We start from the raw sequence: 18981 nt of genomic DNA on the forward strand, positions 1-18981 counted from the left end.
CAATTGGGGAGAAATTACAAATAGATTTGGATTAAAAAAATAAAATCTACTATGCTTGGATTCGTCTAAGTTCCATGTAATTGGTTCTCGTGACTAACCACAATGGCAACTGCAAAAATAACCCAGAATCGGATCGCACATCCTGAATAGTGAAAATTCATCAAAACACAGGCAAAGGAGAGGATCGTTACATGACTAATATGTATCCCTGAAAACTATAGGGGGAATTGCTGTGTGTCTATTGAGATCAGCTTGTGACACGGGCAAGCTTACTGTGATGGTGAATTTGAAAATCGTCCCAATGTCATTGAAGGACTTGATGATGTTGGGAGGCCGGACATCTTTAAGGATTTCAATGTATTCGATGTTGGTCTGCCTGGAACAATAAATACATACATTTAGAATTACATATACGTGATGAAATACGTGTTGAATGTGTATCGCATTGCATCATTGGATAACATAAAGGTACATTTCTGAGTTATGTCTGAGCTTGTTCCATTGGCCATGTAAGTTACTGATAGTTGCAGGGGTATTACAGGTAGGAACAACAGGTTCCACACTGCCCACCAGGGAGTATTTGTCTGTCTGTCGTGCACGAATACGCTGTCCAACCAAGTTCCTACTTGCCCACTCCGAAGGAACGTGTTGTTGTTTTTTGCCACTGACGAATGATGTTCATGTGGCCTATGCACACGCAACAATCCAATCCCCAATGGCCTCTCATCCAATCCAATAGACAGGACATTCTGATCCCACTTGAAGGTAAATTACTTTGCGTGAGAGTGTGGGGGTGCATGCATATATACAAGGTGCTCCCTAACTGCACTTGCCCCAACAGTTTGTTAAGGCTATACGGGGGATCTTTGTCTTTGTATGCATATATACAAGGTGCTCGCTCACTGCACTTGTCCCAACAGTTTGTTAAGGCTATAGGGGGATCTTTGTCTTTGTATGCATATATACAAGGTGCTCCCTAACTGCACTTGTCCCAACAGTTTGTTAAGGCTATACGGGGGATCTTTGTCTTTGTATGCATATATACAAGGTGCTCGCTAACTGCACTTGCCCCAACAGTTTGTAAAATGCGATATGGGGGAATTTGTCTTTGTTTGTATATTGGGGAATTTTCGTCTGTGTATGTGGGAGAATACACAGCAGCAGATTTACGACAGCAACGCAGTCGCACACTCGATACGGTGATGGGATTGGCTCTGCATCACACCACCCAGCAGCGCAAAAACATTTAGAAACTAAAATGTCCCAAAGGATGCTTATACTACATAATGCGATGATCAGGTTGTGTGTGACATGTTGTAATCCCACTACCAAACAATTGGCCATCTAAGAAGCACGCAGTATATACAAAGGTTAGGCTGAAATATTGCCGTGGATTATTTCACATTTGAACTCCTATTTGTTTATATGCACATCATTTATGTTAGAGGTACTGTTTTAGTCTTGAAATATGTATAGCAAAATACCAATGTAAATTGAAAAGTAAAGAAACAGGTTTAAGTCCACTGGTACTTTTGATGTTGTTGTTGTCAAAACAGAGCATATATAAAAGAAATTCAATCGCATGAACCAGTGACTACTTTAATACAGCTTAGTAGTGTAAGTGTTGTACACGAGCCGCCCAAAAAGCACGCTCGATGGGACAGCAGTTTGCCCAAATCCGAGTGAAATTACACGAGCAAGGCTGATCATTTTTCACGTTTGGTGACTTTAACATTCATCGGCAGCAATTGCACTTTTTTTTTACGACAGCCACAGCCGCTGGCAGAGTTCGAATGCACCTGAGTAAGATGGTGTCGGCCTGATAGCGCACGGGCAGCGACAGATGGAAGGTGTTGTCGTGCATCGTGTCCGGGAGCTCGTCGCTGTCGCTGCAGGGTGGCACGGATATTCAGCATGTGGTTGTCAAAAAAAACGCTGTCCACCAGACTAAACGTAAATCACTTGAGAGAACCATCGTTTATAAGAAGACACAAAGCATTCCCAATGCGGTGCTTGCAAAAATAAAATCGCTGACATCCGATTAAATTAAACGATATGAATTATATATTGCCCTTTAGTTTCTGAGAAGAGAGCCTCGCTGAGTCTAAGTATTCATCCACAGGAGGTTCCAGCATTGGCATGTTTGGCCAATGCCATTGATGAGTGGCATGTGGGATAAAACTGGAGCACCCGGAGAAAAACCCATCACACAATCGAAATAATGACACTCAATACTTCGCACAAATGTATCAAAGAATGCTGTACTCTCATGCGCTGGTCACTTCACAACCCCAGGTCATTAGTCCCACGAATAAAATAGTGTGCTTCGAAATTTAACGTTTGCTATCATACGCAATTATCCCTTTACGAATGTTCAATAACAGCAATTTCAATTCCAAATTCCGTGGGTTATAAAATGCTCTGCAAAAGTACAACGCACTCCACACTTGTGTCCAGTGTCAATAAATGTACACAAATCTAGTCTATTTCACATACACACATACACCAGGCTGTAAGATTCACCGCCTACTTTAGCTTTAATAATAAAGGGGTGAAAAGGGGTATCTGACGATTTGGAAATGCAGCATTGTAATGGTTTCATTGAAGCAAAAATGAGATACTAATGAAGTTTCTTCAAGTAGCCATTCAGGTACCACGCTGCTCAGTCTAATTTGACTATATATGGGCACGTTGGCCGATGGCATGAGTAAAATACCACGGGGCACACTCCACTTTCGGACATTCCAAACTCGCTGCACGAAACCCCACGGCTTCCTGTTTCCAACAGTGTCAAGTAAACGCTGCGACAAGAGCTGGCAGTGCATTTGTGTACCCGACTCATCAGGCTGTAATAACAACAATATCAACATGAAATATAACAAGACATTATTGGCAGCCTGAAGGGACACTGTACCTGGCCCTTGGTGGAACCGTGTTAACAAAGGGCCCACAATTCAACTCATGTGTAATAAAGGTCGTTGAAGCGACTTCTGGAATCCGGTCTTTATTCACTTTTCATTACAGCACTCTTTCATGCTGCTGACAGGCAGAGAGGGACAGAGAGAGAGAGCCACGCGTGCAGCCACGTGGCAACTTGGAGCCCCGCTCTCGCATGGCCTCCTCCTCTGTTCGTTCCAGTTCTGACTACCTGTTGTTTGTCTCCACCCCTATTTAATACCCGGGTCACGTGGTACGTTTCCACCAATCCTGCTTAGCCTCTATGGAATCTTCCAGACTCCGTCGTAGTCTCCTGGGACCACGCCCCTGACTCGTCTCCCCATTGTCCGTGGCTAAAGCCAGCAGGGCCAATCATCTACAAACAGCTGTCACCTTTCCATCACGTCAGGGCCACGCCCCTAGGCTTCCCCCCATTGGCTATGGACCAGGACCGGCAGAGCCAATCATTGTGACGAGTTGTAATCCGTCAACGACCCGGATATAACCTCACATTACACATGTGAGACGCACGTGGCTCAAGTGGTGGCTTTTTTGGGGGGGGGACGATCAAATGGTCAATGCTGTCTCTGCGTATTAAATATTTAAACGTGCGGTGAATTCGTACCTCATGGCTTCCATCTGAAAATCAATGTGGTTCAAAAGCGTCGTTTCGCTGAGCTTGAATTCAAACATGCGGCTGATCTGGAAGATGAAAAGCAGGCAGCGAGTTATGTGCATGTCTAACGTGTCTGTCTAAATGTGTCCATGCCGTCACGCAAAACTCTGCTCTCAAATTTGCATTTGCCTGTGGTGCAGAAAATCAAGGGTTAGACCATTCGAAGCTTAACATTTGCAACCGGGTAAAATTCTATAGTGCTTTTCTCCCAGGAGGAATGGTGTTTGATGTTGATAAAGAAACTCAAAATAGATAGGCACTTAACAGCAAGTAATACAAATTTAAATTGACAGTCGTTTACTATTTTTTATAGTCGTTTGTCAGTTAATTGCTCGATGAAGGCTTCCCCTTGCCACATACGTCGTGGTTGTTACGTTACTCGATTTCCCCACACTTCGTCATTATGGGTTCGTGGAGAAGGTGGGGTTCATAGCGCCGCGTGATAAACTATTGCACCACCACTCACCCCAAAAGCAAATATGTTGTTTTATAATTATACAGTGCGGTGAATATTTGGCATCTATAACCAAGCATTGATTCAGCAATGCACGTTGCTTCGGAAGTTGGCAATATAAACTGGCAATAAAAAGTTACTTTTGATTCATGTGTTGTGTGCAATTGGGTCATATAAGCCTTGCAGCCACTAGCGGTGCTACAATCACCAAAATGTCAATAAAAATGGTAATCTGTTTAAGTGAACCATGATCCAAATACGCTATAATCATGAGGATGGTTTAAACACACAGTTTTAGCCAATGAGAAAATAAGAATAAAAAGCGTGACATGTTACGATTTTGTATGGTTTCATTGCATCGTTATAGACAATAACACTATTTAAAGTTTACATTAATCGATAGCCAGTAATGGAATTGTGGTTAAAAATGCAGTGTTTTAAATGTTTGCAGAACATTTGATAATGAAGTTAAAATAATGTTTTAAAACGCTGTGGTCACCATTACTGCCGAGCCACGATCCCGGCTCCCGAGTAAATTAAGTCGCTTTAATTTCATCGCAGCTTTGACTTGGTGCCTGCTTGCCGTTGTTTTTTGGCTGGCGTGCCACCACCCTACCTTGGTGTTGGACTTGAACACCGGGTAGCCCGCCTCGCACACTCGGCCCGTCGCGTGCGCCAAAGAGTGGCAATTAATCTTCACCGCCTTCTCAGCCTGCCGCAGGGCAATGTGACAGCGCAAATTAGACTCTCGCCGGGGAATCCAAATGGCAGCGCTTTTACAAATCGGCTTTCGTGGCACTCGCAGACGATGAGGACGACGACGACCAACAAAGGAGGCGAGGCAACAATATTTCTATGAACGCGCGGAAGTGAGAATTCATTGCGGTTGTGCGAGACCAATTTTGTCAAATCTCAGAAGCTAAGCAGATTTCAGCTTGGCCAGCAGTTGCATGGATTATCACCAGAGATTGCCACGTGTTACAAGTGCACAGGACAGCAAGGTGGGCAGAAGATGGCGGTGCCGAGTGATGCCCCCTCTGAATTTGTGGTGGGTTTCCTTTCCAGGTACTCAGACTTTTGTCCCACATCAAGCAAAGCACTTATCAAGAAAGCATCGGCCAAACATCTGAATGCAGGACCCTCCTGAAAACCGTGGTTACCGCCCTGTGAGTCAACCCCCCACTAAGCCTCTCAGAGGCGGTGCAGGCTGTGGAATGGATACCGTGGAGCAGAAATGTCGTGCGTGTGCAGGGAAAGTCTGCGCTGTGGAGGCTCGACAAAAAAATGAATACACAACAAGCAGCAATGCCTCACAGACACCACACCTGCGGTGCGGGGGGGGGGGGGCAGGGGTTGGGAGGGGGAGTGGAGGCTCTGAGGAGGGGGATGAAGGTACTAAAAGTCTTGATTAGAGGGGCCATCAATCAATAAAGTTGAAAGGCACTGGTAATCAATAATAATAATAATAAGATAAATGAAAATAACTCATTAATTATTATTTTACTATACATTTTTACCTAGGTGATTTTACCGAAAAAAACCTAAGAGTATGAATCCTTGCAGTCACGAAACCTTCAAATCTAGAATTGAGACACTGGTAACTCAGCCGGATTGCATGGGGTGCGGGGGGGGGGGGAGCCTCACCTGGTCCATGACGTTGCTGAAGTGCAGGTTTGGGGAGAGCGACACGTTGAGTCGCGTGTTGTAGGCGTTCTCGAGCTTGTTGTGCAGCGTCACGTTGAGGAGCACGCGGTGCATGGTGCTGCTGATGAGGAACGGAGCGCTCCTGCGGGAGACGCGCACGGGACGGGGCTGTCACGTCCGAGGAGCGAGGACCACGGCAGAACGAGCGTGTGTGCGTGCGTGCGTGCGCGCGCGCGCCCCGGTTCAGTCGGCTAAGTGCGTGGTTTGCGGTTGGATGTTATGCCTTCCTAAACATTCAGGAGGCTTTGGGACCAAACCTCCGCTCAGGGTTTGCACCAGGGACCTCTCATTAAGCCTGTCCGTCGAAACATCCTGCGAGTGCAACCAAGCTTTGAGCGAGCACATTACACGTGCACACGAAGCCCCAGTTAGAATGTTCTGCTTGTCATCAGCGTCCCACTCCGGGGCATATTCGGTGTCTCGTACGAGTTGTATGTTACATGCACGTGTTCTCCGAATAAATTGACACTCGTATGCTTCTTTGCGATAGCAAGAGTGCAGGGTTCACAGCTGTTTATTTCTTGCAGATGTCCACGGTTCAAATCAAGCCGCCACCCTGGTTAATACTGCAGGTGTAATAACACAAATAATGCGTGCCGTACGATTCACAGTGGTTGTTAAAGATCCGCCGATGGCGTTCGCAAACAGTAGGCCGTTGTGTGCTGGTGTCAGGGTCCAAAATTTACCGAATTCAAAAACGGACTAGCGGGTTACTCATTTGGGACTGTGCATGGCAATCACCGCCCCCTACTGGCAGGTTAATAGCTCCAGGTCACTTTCGCAAATGAGACTCTACACCGTGGCCTCTTGAGTGCTAGCCTGGTTAAATGAAACGATTTAAACTCAACTCAGAAACGTTGTAGAAATCTAAGGTTTCAGTGGGAGTAAGCAAGGCACGTCAACAAGAGTGAACTCACAAGAGTGATTGCGGTGGATGGGACAGCCGGGTTGAAGAAGCAGGTGGAGCCGTGGCACATTGATTGGCGCACTGCACTATGAACCCGGAGACCACGAGCCTGAATCCCAGCCACCACTCACATCGGTGGCGAGTGATATGTAATGGTGTTAAATGTCTCCATGTCTTCAACAACTCCCTTGTTAAACGACTGTATTACGTTGGTGGTCCGACATATTGAAAAAGGGACTTTTGGTCTCAAAGGGAAATGTACTTTTGTACTCATACGCTCCCACTTCTTTACTCCCCGCCTGCACCGACTTGCGCTAACCAGCGTGAAGTATTATCAAACAGGTAATAAATAAATAAATACATAATAAGCAATAATAAAATACAAATAATAGAGAAAAATATACAAATAAAATAATAAATCACGACGTTTCGGAGGCAACACAAGCTTCCGTCTTCAGGTGGAACCGTCACAGCACAATTGCTGTATCAAGTAAAGAGGAAAAACCTAAGAGTATGAATCCTTGCAGTCACGAAAGCTTCAAATCTAGTATTATCAAACAGCCCACGTGATCCACACAGCGTGGAAAGGCACACATCTAGCAGTGGAATGGCAGTACCGCGGTACGGTATAAAATGTTACGAATGTGCGCCTCACGTTGATCCGCTGGCATCGGTGTTAACGCTCAGCACCAGGTCTGTGATGCACTGGTCATCATCTCCGCAGTCCTTCTTGAACGGGATCTGAGGAGGGCAACACAAACACAAATCACGAGCGTGCACACGGCACGATGCCAGCGAGTATGAGAGGCGTGTGTACTGCATTCGTTAGACAATACGGTACAGTTATATTCCTGACCATGTATTCAACGTGTTTGGGCTTGAGCAGGTTTAGGACTGGTCCAGAATCTGGGTCAGCCATGCGGAAATCCACGCGGACTCCCAGCGGTTTCACATAGTCCGATGCTTCCTGGGAAAGAGAGACGATGCAGGCACAACATGAGGATATAAATATTAGAGAAGAGTCATCATTATCTTCTTCTTCTTCAACCACGGTATATCCCCTCTGGATGAAGGCCTCTCAAACTTGTAGCCCTATCTCCCAATGGTCCTGCGACATGACGATCCACCGGAGCACCTGCACACGAGCTGACTGCGTCGCTCCATGTCAGTGGTGGATGTCCTTTTGTGCCTGTTCCCTCCTTTAACTGCCACAATGTTACTAGTCTTGACCACCGGCCATAATCCACTTCCAGTGAAATGTTCGGCCCGAGCCGATTTACTTTTCTTAACAGTCAATATGATATCTGACTCCCCTCAGATACAATTAACTAAACGAGAGGTTAATGAGAGATACACGGTGTTTTCTGGCTGGGGTTGCGTTTTCCCCTGACAAGGCAGCGCACGCGTGTTTTGCCTTCTGCTTTCAGGCCGAACCTCTTAAAAACGCGGCGAAACAATTGTGAAAAAAATTTAAAGACAAAAAAGCCCTGCATTGGTTGATACTCACAAGCATGTAGATTTTAAAACGCGAGCACGTCTCCACGTCGTAGGGGAGGATCGCCTCCCGCAGCAGCCTGCGCTCGTCGTACTTGTCAAAGAGCGCCCGCGGGGCCAGCCTGCTCGCGTCGATGGTCACGTTGTACACGACGGCTGCGCGGGAGCCACGACAACACAACGCGGCAGCTCAAGTCAGTTATGCTGCCAGCTATTTTCAAGCGTGTTCTGCAGGAACGCCAAGGCATGGTGTCACACGCAAGTGCACGCACCGATGTTAGATTTTACTCAATTCAAATTGCTCGCGTGCGGTTATGACGTGTCGTGTTCATGTTCCCCGAGTAATGCTCATTTGCAGGGCAGGTGCGGCACAGGGACAGCTGCCACTGGGGGTATCCTTTCAAACGTTTTGAGATGAGATTGTGATGTAAAGCGCTGTGAGATTCCCTGGTGTATGGGATTAATTAACACCATAATTAGAGCGGACATTTCAACTTGGGATTTGGTTCACTGTAGAACGTGCATTTATAATTCAGTTTTGATTGAGCACCTATGTTTTGATTCATGGCCCGAATCACATTCTGGCGAAAGTTACGCTTCATCCATTTTGGTGAAAACGAGAGCCGCACCTCAAGGCAACGAACGGGCAGAGTGAGCATATTTACTTTATACAGAGAAAGAGGCAGCCACTTATAGGCAGAGGACAAGTGGAAGTTTTGAGCCTGGACTTGAACAGGGAGTGAACAGCACAGAAGGCTGGGGGAAAGAACCTCGAGGAAATGGAGCAGCAAAGAAGAACTTGTGACTTCCCACGAACGACAACTGAATGGGGGGCTTCGCACGATTGGCTTCCGTGTGCCAAGGTCTCGATTTCCAACAGGAGGGAAAATTGCCAAGGCAATGTTTTTCAGCCCAGTCGCCCATAGACGCGATTCCGGCTCTCAGCATTCCAACTGCGGCAGCGATGGGGGGCGATGCACGTGGCCAGGCCCTGGGGGGGGGGGGGGGGGGGGAGGCTCACCGACGTGCTGGGCCTCTGGCTTGGGAGCCCTGGTGCGTGCGGTGAGGCACACGGAGGACTCCACGCAGAAGGTGCTGCGCCCGCGCGCCTCGCACGTCAAGCTCCAGATGTCGATCTCACCCGGGTCAAATTGCGTCGCCACCTCCACCTCCACGATCCCGCGCGACCTGCGAGCGGACAGCCACGCCGGCACAATCTCGCGAAATAAATTGTTGATGTATATATACCACGTTCCCAGATAATTGATACCCGGTTGTGCTCTCGGAGTCGCGTTATGAGACGAAGAATAATCCACTCGGATCTCTCACGGAGGATTTCTACGCAGGTGTTTCTGTTGAGAGTAACTATTTCATTTTGTATTGGCGCCAATAGATTATGCAATCAAAGCGAAAAGAGTACTGAATGTATTCTGATTGAGATTGCAATTGGTTATTTGTGGAGGCTGAAAGCGATGGGAGTTTCACACCCTGCCCGGTCCGCAGAGCATGGCACCTTAAATATTGTCCCCTTCGTTTTCTCAAAAATAAAAGCCTAAAAACAAATTAACACAAAAATATTGGCTGGATCAAATCTTAGAAAGCTTTGGTTTGAAACATCTGTGGAACGGAGTAAAAATAAAAAAAATAATTCTCCATTGAAGCCATGGGGGGGACAGCAAAACAATGTCTTGAAGAAAGCTGTCTTGCATTGCTCGGTTCCAACAGGAGGGACTGGCAGACGGTCCACACATGACGTCTGACCATCTTTGCACCCTTAGCCCAGACACGGAAGTTGTACGGCTCTGGCTGAGACACGTGTTCTCTGCAGCGATGTTCAATCGCGGGCGCATATGTCGGTGACAGCCAGGAAAACTGCTGAGCGCACCCCCGACTGCATTCCAGCATCACTCGCGGATCGAATTACTCCGTCCGAGGTGCCGTCCGGTCCGCCGCAGGCTTCACCTCGGTTGTAAATTAGGCTCCCTCTGTTCGGCTCTTTGTTGGGTTGAGATCGTCGCATGGAGTGCGCTTTGTGCCGACACGTCAGTGCTACTGAGGACCACGGTGATGAAGCTTAGAAGGTAGACACAGCACAATTGGACAAAGAGGTCTCGTGAAGTGGTACATGCAATGAATTGTGCACGTAACAATTGTTCATTTTTCTATTCGTATGCCGTGGAGAGATTCACACCGACAGAAAGAGGCACACGTGGAGCAGAGAAGACATGCAAGTTAGTCACATTGTATTGACTGAATGAAATCAAGGAGGCTACAGCAGGACTGATCAGTGATCAAGACTACGGTAATGAAATAATGACACCCAACGGATGGAAGGTGCCCAAAAAGGTGTTTGAGATGGAGCGATGTTTGTTGCATCGCAAGACGGCGAGAGGTGGCGGAAGCTTGGGCAGCTGTTAATCCAGCAGTAGATAGGTCATGACCGCACATTATGACACCCTGGGCTCGTGTGATCCTTGCTGCCGCGAGAGGCCAATATTCTCTCCGCAACAGAAATCAAAGAACAGGTGAAAATTCGTCGAACCATTTCAGGCTTACAACAACAGGCCTAGAAATCAAGAGCAGTCTTCCGCTCGGAAACGAGCGTCTTGGTGGAGAAGAAGCCACACAAGTGGAGAGGGGATGCAGAGACGGGGAGAGAAGAAGCAAGGCGGGGGGGGGGGGGGAACAGGGGTTAAAAGGAACGAGAGGCATGAAGAGAGGGAGAGAAGGAGCGTGTGAGGTAGGGACGGTATGAGAAGAAGCGAGTGCAGAGCAGGTGTCCCGAGCCTCACCAAATCACGACGGCGGCGCCCAGCGAGCCCACCGCCACGTCGGCGATCTCGTTGCCGTCCACGTCCAGCTGCGCGTGCAGCGAGCGCCCGAAGAGTTGCAGCCCGTGCCCGAGCTCGCTCGCCGCGACTCGCTGCGGGGCGCGCGCGGGAGAGAGACGCAGCGATGAGCAGCGCGGCCAAAAAAACGCGCGTCGCGCACGGCTCCCCACGCGGCGGGCACACGAGAGATGAAGCCGGCAGCGGCGCAGTCACCCACCCCCTTGCACCCGTCCGTAAGCCTTTGCGCCCCCGTGAGCGGAGTCATGCGTTTTGTCACGGGGCGCGCACAGGTCCGTGGCGTGCCTATTGAGCGTGAAGGTGTTGCGACTGCACCTCGGGGTCCATGGGTCAGAAGGACCCAGGCTCAGAAGAAAGGGGGAACATTGCATGGGGGGTGGTGGGGGGGGGTACATTTCGTTCCGCGCACCAGGGCACATCTTAAACCGTGCTACACCCACTTTTTTTTCTCTCCACCTGATGACTACCGCTTGTGTTGCGATCGAAACGTCGGGAGTTTTTTTGTTTTTATTATTTTTATTTTCTATCTAAGTAACTTTACCGAACGAACCATAAAATAAGAACATGCTACACCACTGAAAGAGTTCACGTTGGGAAGGTTGTGTGAAGGGGGGGGGGGATGAGGGGGGGGGTCAGCACCTGCACGTGGGTGGTGCGCAGGGAGCGGCCGTGGCCCTGGAACAGGTAGACGGCGCCCTGGCGCTCGTCCTCCAGCGGAGCCCCCACCGCCAGCTCGCCCCAGCCGTCCTGGTTGAGGTCGGGGACGGCGGCCAGAGCCGAGCCGAAGCGCGAGTCCTGGCTCTCGGCCGGCGAGAGGTGAGCGCTCCACTCCAGCACACCCTGCGCACGTGCAAAGGGCAAACAAAGACAAAGATTCCCTGTCTAGCCTGTAACAGACTGTTGGGGCAAGTGGTGTTAGCGAGCACCTATGAAGGCCGGAATTGTACACGAGGGGGTGGGTGGCCAACACCACGTCCGGCCGCCTTTGTCTCCCTAGCGGCGATGTTTACACATTGCACTAGGTACTCATTTAGGCTGAGTCGACCTAGGGGAGGCCCGGGACCGGTTCAGATAATCGTCACTGGTGTTGGCCGTGAGTGGGAATCGAACTCGGGTCGCCGGGTTCATAGCGCAGCACGCTAACCGCTACACTATTGCTCCCCACGCGCGCACACACACACGGACACACACACATGGACAAAGACCCCCGTATAGGGTTAACAGATTATTGGGGAAAGTGCTGTTAGCGAGCACCTATGAAGACCGGCATGGCACCTGAGGGGGGTGGGTGGCCAGCACCATCCCCGATTGCCTTTGTCTCTCCAGTGGCGATGTAAACACATTTCACCAGGTACTCATTTAAGGCTGAGTCGACCTAAGGGAGGCCCAGTACCGGTTCAGATAATCGTCACTGGTGTTGGCCAAGAGCGGGAATCCAACTCAGGCTCATAATGCACTTCCTTGGCATATCCAGGATTTGGTGGAAAGTGTGAGGATTGAGTGCACATGGGGGCTGAATTTGGCCTTCATCCACTCTCGGGATACATCTGTAACGTCCCCGTTAAGAGTATTCTTCCCAAGGCAACCATACCAACATATTCCATTCTCAGAGCTCGAATATACCTACAAATGTAAAACGATGGGTTTCTTTGATCAGTCGTCAGTCACCGGGTTGAGAGTATAAACACACAGCTCTTGAGACAGGCAGCTGAAACCCGGATTAAAATCCAGGAACACAGCAGTGCCAACTCGATGACCCCTAAAGCCTCCCGGCCACCTTTCGTAGGTCGTCTGTCTGTAGCGCCGGGGTCACGGCGGGGCACACCTGGGGGCTGAACGTGTAGAGGTAGACGCGGCCCGTCTCTCTGCTTGACGAGTCCATGAACATGGGGGCGGCCACGAGCAGCACGTCCGACACCGAGTCCCCGTCCACGTCCATGGCGCACACCTCCCTGCCAAAGTACGAACCGATCTGCGGGTCACGGCAACGCGGCGGCGTGCCCGGTGACCGGACCGCTCCCCGGATAACGCTCGCGCCGGAACGCGCGCCGGAACGCCGGCGCATTCGTCATCGAGAAACAAAACAATCCCCCTCGAGAAAAATAAACGAACGAGGCGTGCAGCTTAAAAGTCCATTCGTCAACGGGGCTTCGAGCTGGGCAGCACAAGACGGACGGCGGTTTCGCGTTACGCACATCTGCTCGTGTCCGGGCACGGCGGTGACGCAACCTCGCTTCCTGCTGACCTGCTCCCCGGAGAGCGTCTTGAGCACGCTGACTTGAGAGTTGTGGTCCTGCGTGAAGACGACAGTTCGGCCCGTGTGGTTGAAGCGCGGCGCCCCGGCCACCAGGATCGTGGAGCCGTTCTGCGTCCTCGCCGACGTCAGCGAGTAGCCTGCGGTGCGGCACGGTGCCGCGGCGTGTTCGTTGTGCAGGTGTCAGGCGCAAGCACTTTTGTCGATACGCTGCTGGGTGAGGGGCTGTGCGCACCGTGCGGGGTTGTTTCCCCTGACTGCGGCACGCATTTAAGTCGTGGGTATTGCCGAGGTGCCCTCTGCTGCCCACAATGTGGCTGAGCAGCAGCCTGTCCTGCATGGTCCGTGGCCCATGATTAGAACACGAACAAGGCTATCCGTGGGACTTGTTTCCCAGTATAAAAATTACGAAAAAATCAAAATATTTTTTCAAAAATTAGAATATTTTTTCATCATCACAAGGCAGCAGACATCGTGCTGCTCGCAGCAGACATCGCAGCTCTCGCGCCTTTCACCTGAAGACGAACGCTCTGTGTTGCGTTCGAAACGTCGTGATTTATTTTGTTTTATTTCTACCTACGTGACTTTACCGAAAGAACCAAAGAGTATGGATTCCTGCAGTCACGAAAGCTTCAAATCAAGATCGGAATAGGCATTACCCTTTGTAGCAATAGAACAGGTGTTAAGATGTTCAGGTCCCATAGCTATAACTACTCAACCCGAGCTACTGATACCTTGATACTTGCATTGCGTTTGCGCTGTTCGCCTTTTGTCATTCTCTGGTCTCATACTGGTGGTGAGGCAAAGCCATGAAGACGGCTGTCTATGATGGAGGCCAATCAGTATACAAAGCAATGCATACATTCACGAAAGCTTCAAATCAAGATCAAATCAAGATTGAATGCATATATTATCAGCGCATGTTTGTTTTCATGTTTTGCCACAACTTACGTGTGGCTAATGCAGACTTGATGCCTTGCAATAGTTATCGATTTGGTGTTTGAGAATCTTAACACCTCTTTTATTGCCAGTATGGGTAAAGCCTATTCTTACTAACGAGGCCTGCTCAGCTTCCGATTTTTTGATGAGATCAGGTTCGCTCCTGGTGATTTGATCAGATGCTGTTTGTTCATTACATTGCTGTTAAGAGTGTCAAACTATTCGGGCTCAGAGGTGGCCACAGGGCTCAGGAGTTAGGGGCATTAGGCTGCACCGTTGCGATCGTGCATTTTAGCCACCCTGGAATAAAACCGTTCCTCAATTGTAGTCAATGAATATGCTTGGCTAAGTTACAAAAATATAAATGATATTGCATTTTGTGTTTTCACTTCATTTGGTCAAATGCCAGCTCTGGGTTTGACTGCCACGAGACAAATACTCTATGCAGGGCTTATTACCATTAATAAATAGGCCAATTGAAGTGACCTCATAGGTACTTCTGTGACGCCATCTTCCAGGGCCATTTCCCGACACAGGGTGATGCACTGGTAGCTGCAGAGTTTCAAATCAAAGTTTATTTGTCTCGTGATTATTGACGATATTACGCTTGGAACGTAAATGGTGAAGGTAGAGCCCTCCAATTGATTACTCACGTCACTGCTGGCAGAAAAGGCTCCACTAGAGAGAGCCCCTCTAGAGGGTGGTTTGACCTACTCTTCCACGGCTAAGGGGCCGTCCATAAATGACGTCACGCACCTGGGGGGGGGGGGGGGGTCTGACATTTTGTGACGTCGTGTGACGAAGGGGGGGAGGGTCAAAAATCGTCCAAAATCGCGCGACGTCATTTATGGACGGCCCCTAAACATGTTGGAAGAGGTGCGAGTACCCACACTTTGGCCCATGCCTCCGCTTAGCACGGTTGGCTACGTACGGTGCGAAAGACGTTCGACGCGCACGCAACACAGCACAACACGACCTGCCAATCAGCTGTGATTGGGGTTGGGGGATACAGCGATGAATATATGAAGCGCGGCTCGTGCAAGAGGCACGGACCGAGGTAGGCGGCGTGGCTTCGCAGCTCAGAGGGCAGCGCCGACTCGAAGGCGTGCTTCCCCGGCAGGGACACCTCGTCTCCCACGCGCCGCACGATGGTGCCCATCCACTCGTACGCGCCCACCGCTCCCAGCATCAGGGCGCCCTGGCACGCAGCACGCGCGCACACGCAGCACGCGCACACGTGCACACGCGCACGCACACGCGCACGCACACGGCCCGAACAAAACATCACGTACACGCAAGCAAGCAAGCACACGCACACACGTACACACGTGCACACGTACACACGCACATACGCACACGTACACACGCACACACGCACACGGCCCGACAAAACACCACGTACACGCAAGCACGCAAGCACACGCGTACACACGTACACGGCCCGACAAAACACCACGTACACGCAAGCACGCAAGCACACGCACACACGTACACGGCCCGACAAAACACCACGTACACGCAAGCACGCAAGCACACGCACACACGTACACACGCACACACGCACACGGCCCGACAAAACACCACGTACACGCAAACAAGCAAGCACACGCACACACGTACACACGCACACGGCCCGACAAAACACCACGTACACGCAAGCACGCAAGCACACGCACACACGCACACATGAACACACGCACACGGCCCGACAAAACACCACGTACACGCAAGCACACGCACGCACGCAGACATCAAAGATAAAGACCCCCTCCCCCCCAGGCTCTTGGAGCAAGTGCTGTGAACAAGCACCGATGAAGGGGGGTATGGCAGACAAGGGGGTTTGTGGCTAGTGCCACGCCCGGCCACGTTTGTCTCCCTAGTGGCGATGTCTACACATCACACTAAGTACTTATTTGAGGCTGAGTCGACCTAGGGGAGGCCCAAGACCGGTTCAGATGTTGGCCGTGAGCGGGAATCGAACTCGGGGACCCAGGTTCGTAGCGCAGCGCGCTAACCAATACACTACCTCTACCCACCACGTACACATACATACACACATGCACACACACACATAGCCAGAGGCAGAGCCTCAGTAATCAGGCGCAGGACCACCGGGAACAGTGGAACGGCGCTGCGTGGAATGGAAACGATGTAACCCGGTGGCGACTTTCATTGCTGCTACTGCTGCATTAAACTTAGCGTGGGGTGAACGGAGCCGCAGCTGTAATAGCAGCATGGGTGATTTTTTATTTGATTTTACTGCAGAGGTCTCCCTGGTATTCATTACCACTCTGGACACAGCCAGCACACAAAAATGGTACCGGCAATGATATTAATTTGTATACGGTGATGGCGTCACCTCTAAAATACTGTTGAGGAAGTCAAGGGCAAACCATCCCAACCATCCTCTTCCAGTTAGGACTCAAAAACCCCGAGTGCAGAGTGTGGTGTTAACAACGCAAAGAGGGGAGAGAGATCGAATGGGATGGATGGAAATATTCATATTTGTTTGCGTGTTGAGCAACGTCATTTTCTTGAACCTTCCACCACGCGACACAATTGTCACATTTACAAAGTTATTATTGAGTTATACCGTGCCAATATATTGACCAAATTCTCACCAATAAATATCCGACTCACCGCTGGCTGAATGATATTCACGTTTAAATTTAACACCAAATTGCGCCAATTTGTTGAAACTGCTTTGAGCTTCTCCTTTAAGCTGACTCCGTGGTTTTGAAAAAAAAAACCTGTCAACTGATGCAGCCTGCTCGATACGATGGAACGTATATAGAATAGCACATTTTTGTACAATCTTGTTGTGTGGTGGAGGGTTAATGACAAGGACTTTAAAGCTACGTGGCCTAAAACAACAATGTGGCCTTACCCAAGAATAATTATTGATCACGGTATCGGCTCAGAAAACCTACGTTTTAAGGGATGGATGGAGCTTGAGCTATACTGTAGACCTGTCCTTGGGCAGAGGACTTGAGAAGAAGGGAGGTTACGTGTGTGTGGTGTGTGCAACTCGCTGCTGTAGATCAACGGTGCCCCAGCCACAACAACAACAGAAGCAGCCTATTCATCCAAACTAAAATTCCCCGACGCTGTGCAGTGCGCACACGGTGACAAAAGTGCCGTAAGATTTGACCGCCACGAGCCGTTGGCGATGATCAAATGAGAACGGCTGAAACGCACCGCCGCGGAATAGGCATCAGCAACATCGGCAGCAAAAGGGGCAGCGGTGAAGAGTGCCTGAAGCGGGCGAGCCGTGGCACGTGGCCATCACACGGGACGGCGTGTTTAGCGGCGAGACAAAACAACGCTCAGCCTCGTTGGTGTCCCTGCCTTTAAAAGGGGGAAGGGTTTAAAAAAAAAAAACTTCCACCCTCTGAAGATGCATGAGAGGAGGAGCGAGATTTTAGAAGCCGCTGCTTTTACGCTTTTGTCATCGACTATGATAAGTAACTTTGCCCCGCTTGGAATGCGGGAGTTTTGTCCCTCTCTCTCTCTCTGTTCCGTGCGTGGGCAGTCGAACGCTTCGCGAGCATTTGCGTTCGTTACCCCGACATAGTGAGCGGAGAATCCAGCCTGAGACATCTCCAGGTCAAACGAAGTCTCGTTCTTTTCCCTTGTGCCTGTAAAAACAGCAGTGAAACAAGTCGGGAGGGGTGGGTGAGGGGGGCAGGTGATAGGGGGGTGAAATCACTGCGAGTCATGATGTAACGCTGTCCCATGTTGAATTTGTCTTTGGGAATGTTTGATTGGCAGTACGGAAAGCTGACGGGTAGCTGTCAGGGAAAGGTGAGTTTTGATATTGGAGAATACACAATAATCAATTTGCTCTGGACTGCTTCTTCCAAGTAGTGAGCAACCATTTGATACATTCGGTAAGTTTTCAAAATGGCATATTCCTAATATCAATAAAACCTTCAAATAAAGTTTCGTTCTTATTCGATCACCTTGACGAGTTATCGTGCTCATATCCATTACAGACATATGGGCAGACAGAGCTAATACATAAACACTTTTAACCTCAGTTGGGAAGAGTGCAATTATCGTGAGTGGATAGAAGCTGACTTGAGATGGAATCTTAATAGAGCTAGACTTGTGGAGATAACGCTTTTAGCGTGTATGTGGCAGTGGCACAAATAACCATGATGCCAGCAACTTGGGCTTGATTCACAATCATGGATAACACCAGTGTGGCAATTTGTATCTAAACCTGTCCTGGGCCTCCCTTAGGTCAGCTTGGCCTCAAATTAGTACCTGGTGCAGTGTGTAAATCATTACCGCTTTCGGAAACAAATATGGCAAGTCAAGGTGCAGGTCACACCATACCCTCATGCAAGTATCGGAGAATATATGTTCCCCCTCCCCCCGAATATTTGTTGTCCCAGGAATTAATATTTGTTTCTAATCGGAACCAGTATTTGGGAATATATTTGGTTCCCCTTCAGAATATTTATATCCAATTGTTTTTTTTTGTAACAGAGTAACCCAACCCATATTCAAGGAAACACTTCTTTACAATGCTGGATGAGGGCCTCCCCATGCCACGGGGGTCGTGGGGGTTGTTTGACCAAACATCACCACACTGGTAAGTGTGGGTTGATGAAGGTGGACAAGATAAATGTGGGAGTATAGAAGTATAGTAACAACACATATTTTTTCTTCCACACTGACTTTCTGCCATCTTCAATGCCTGAGAGCATGTAGCCTCAAAACCTGCAACGCCTGCAACGCCTGCAACGCCTGCAACGCCTG

At 49.5% G+C, this 18981-nt stretch overlaps 1 protein-coding gene across 2 annotated transcripts in view; it reads right to left on the bottom strand.

Annotated features, from left to right (window-relative positions):
* LOC133343791 (integrin alpha-11-like) overlaps positions 1-18981 on the bottom strand; it is a 61787-nt gene that overhangs the window by 7664 nt on the left and 35142 nt on the right. For both annotated transcript variants that reach the window (XM_061553621.1, XM_061553619.1), the window contains exons 10-24: positions 17779-17852; positions 15268-15412; positions 13267-13415; positions 12847-12993; positions 11661-11861; positions 10965-11095; positions 9194-9360; positions 8186-8328; positions 7535-7645; positions 7334-7419; positions 5712-5853; positions 4684-4779; positions 3563-3639; positions 1800-1889; positions 274-376 (exon numbers count right to left, since the gene is read on the bottom strand). In XM_061553621.1, the coding sequence (XP_061409605.1) occupies positions 274-376; positions 1800-1889; positions 3563-3639; positions 4684-4779; positions 5712-5853; positions 7334-7419; positions 7535-7645; positions 8186-8328; positions 9194-9360; positions 10965-11095; positions 11661-11861; positions 12847-12993; positions 13267-13415; positions 15268-15412; positions 17779-17852 (1862 nt within the window). The remainder of the gene's footprint in view (positions 1-273; positions 377-1799; positions 1890-3562; positions 3640-4683; positions 4780-5711; positions 5854-7333; positions 7420-7534; positions 7646-8185; positions 8329-9193; positions 9361-10964; positions 11096-11660; positions 11862-12846; positions 12994-13266; positions 13416-15267; positions 15413-17778; positions 17853-18981) is intronic.

This window comes from Lethenteron reissneri, chromosome 18 (genome assembly GCF_015708825.2).
Source record: "Lethenteron reissneri isolate LAM-NWPU_2019-01 chromosome 18, ASM1570882v1, whole genome shotgun sequence".
Lineage (NCBI taxonomy): Eukaryota > Metazoa > Chordata > Hyperoartia > Petromyzontiformes > Petromyzontidae > Lethenteron > Lethenteron reissneri.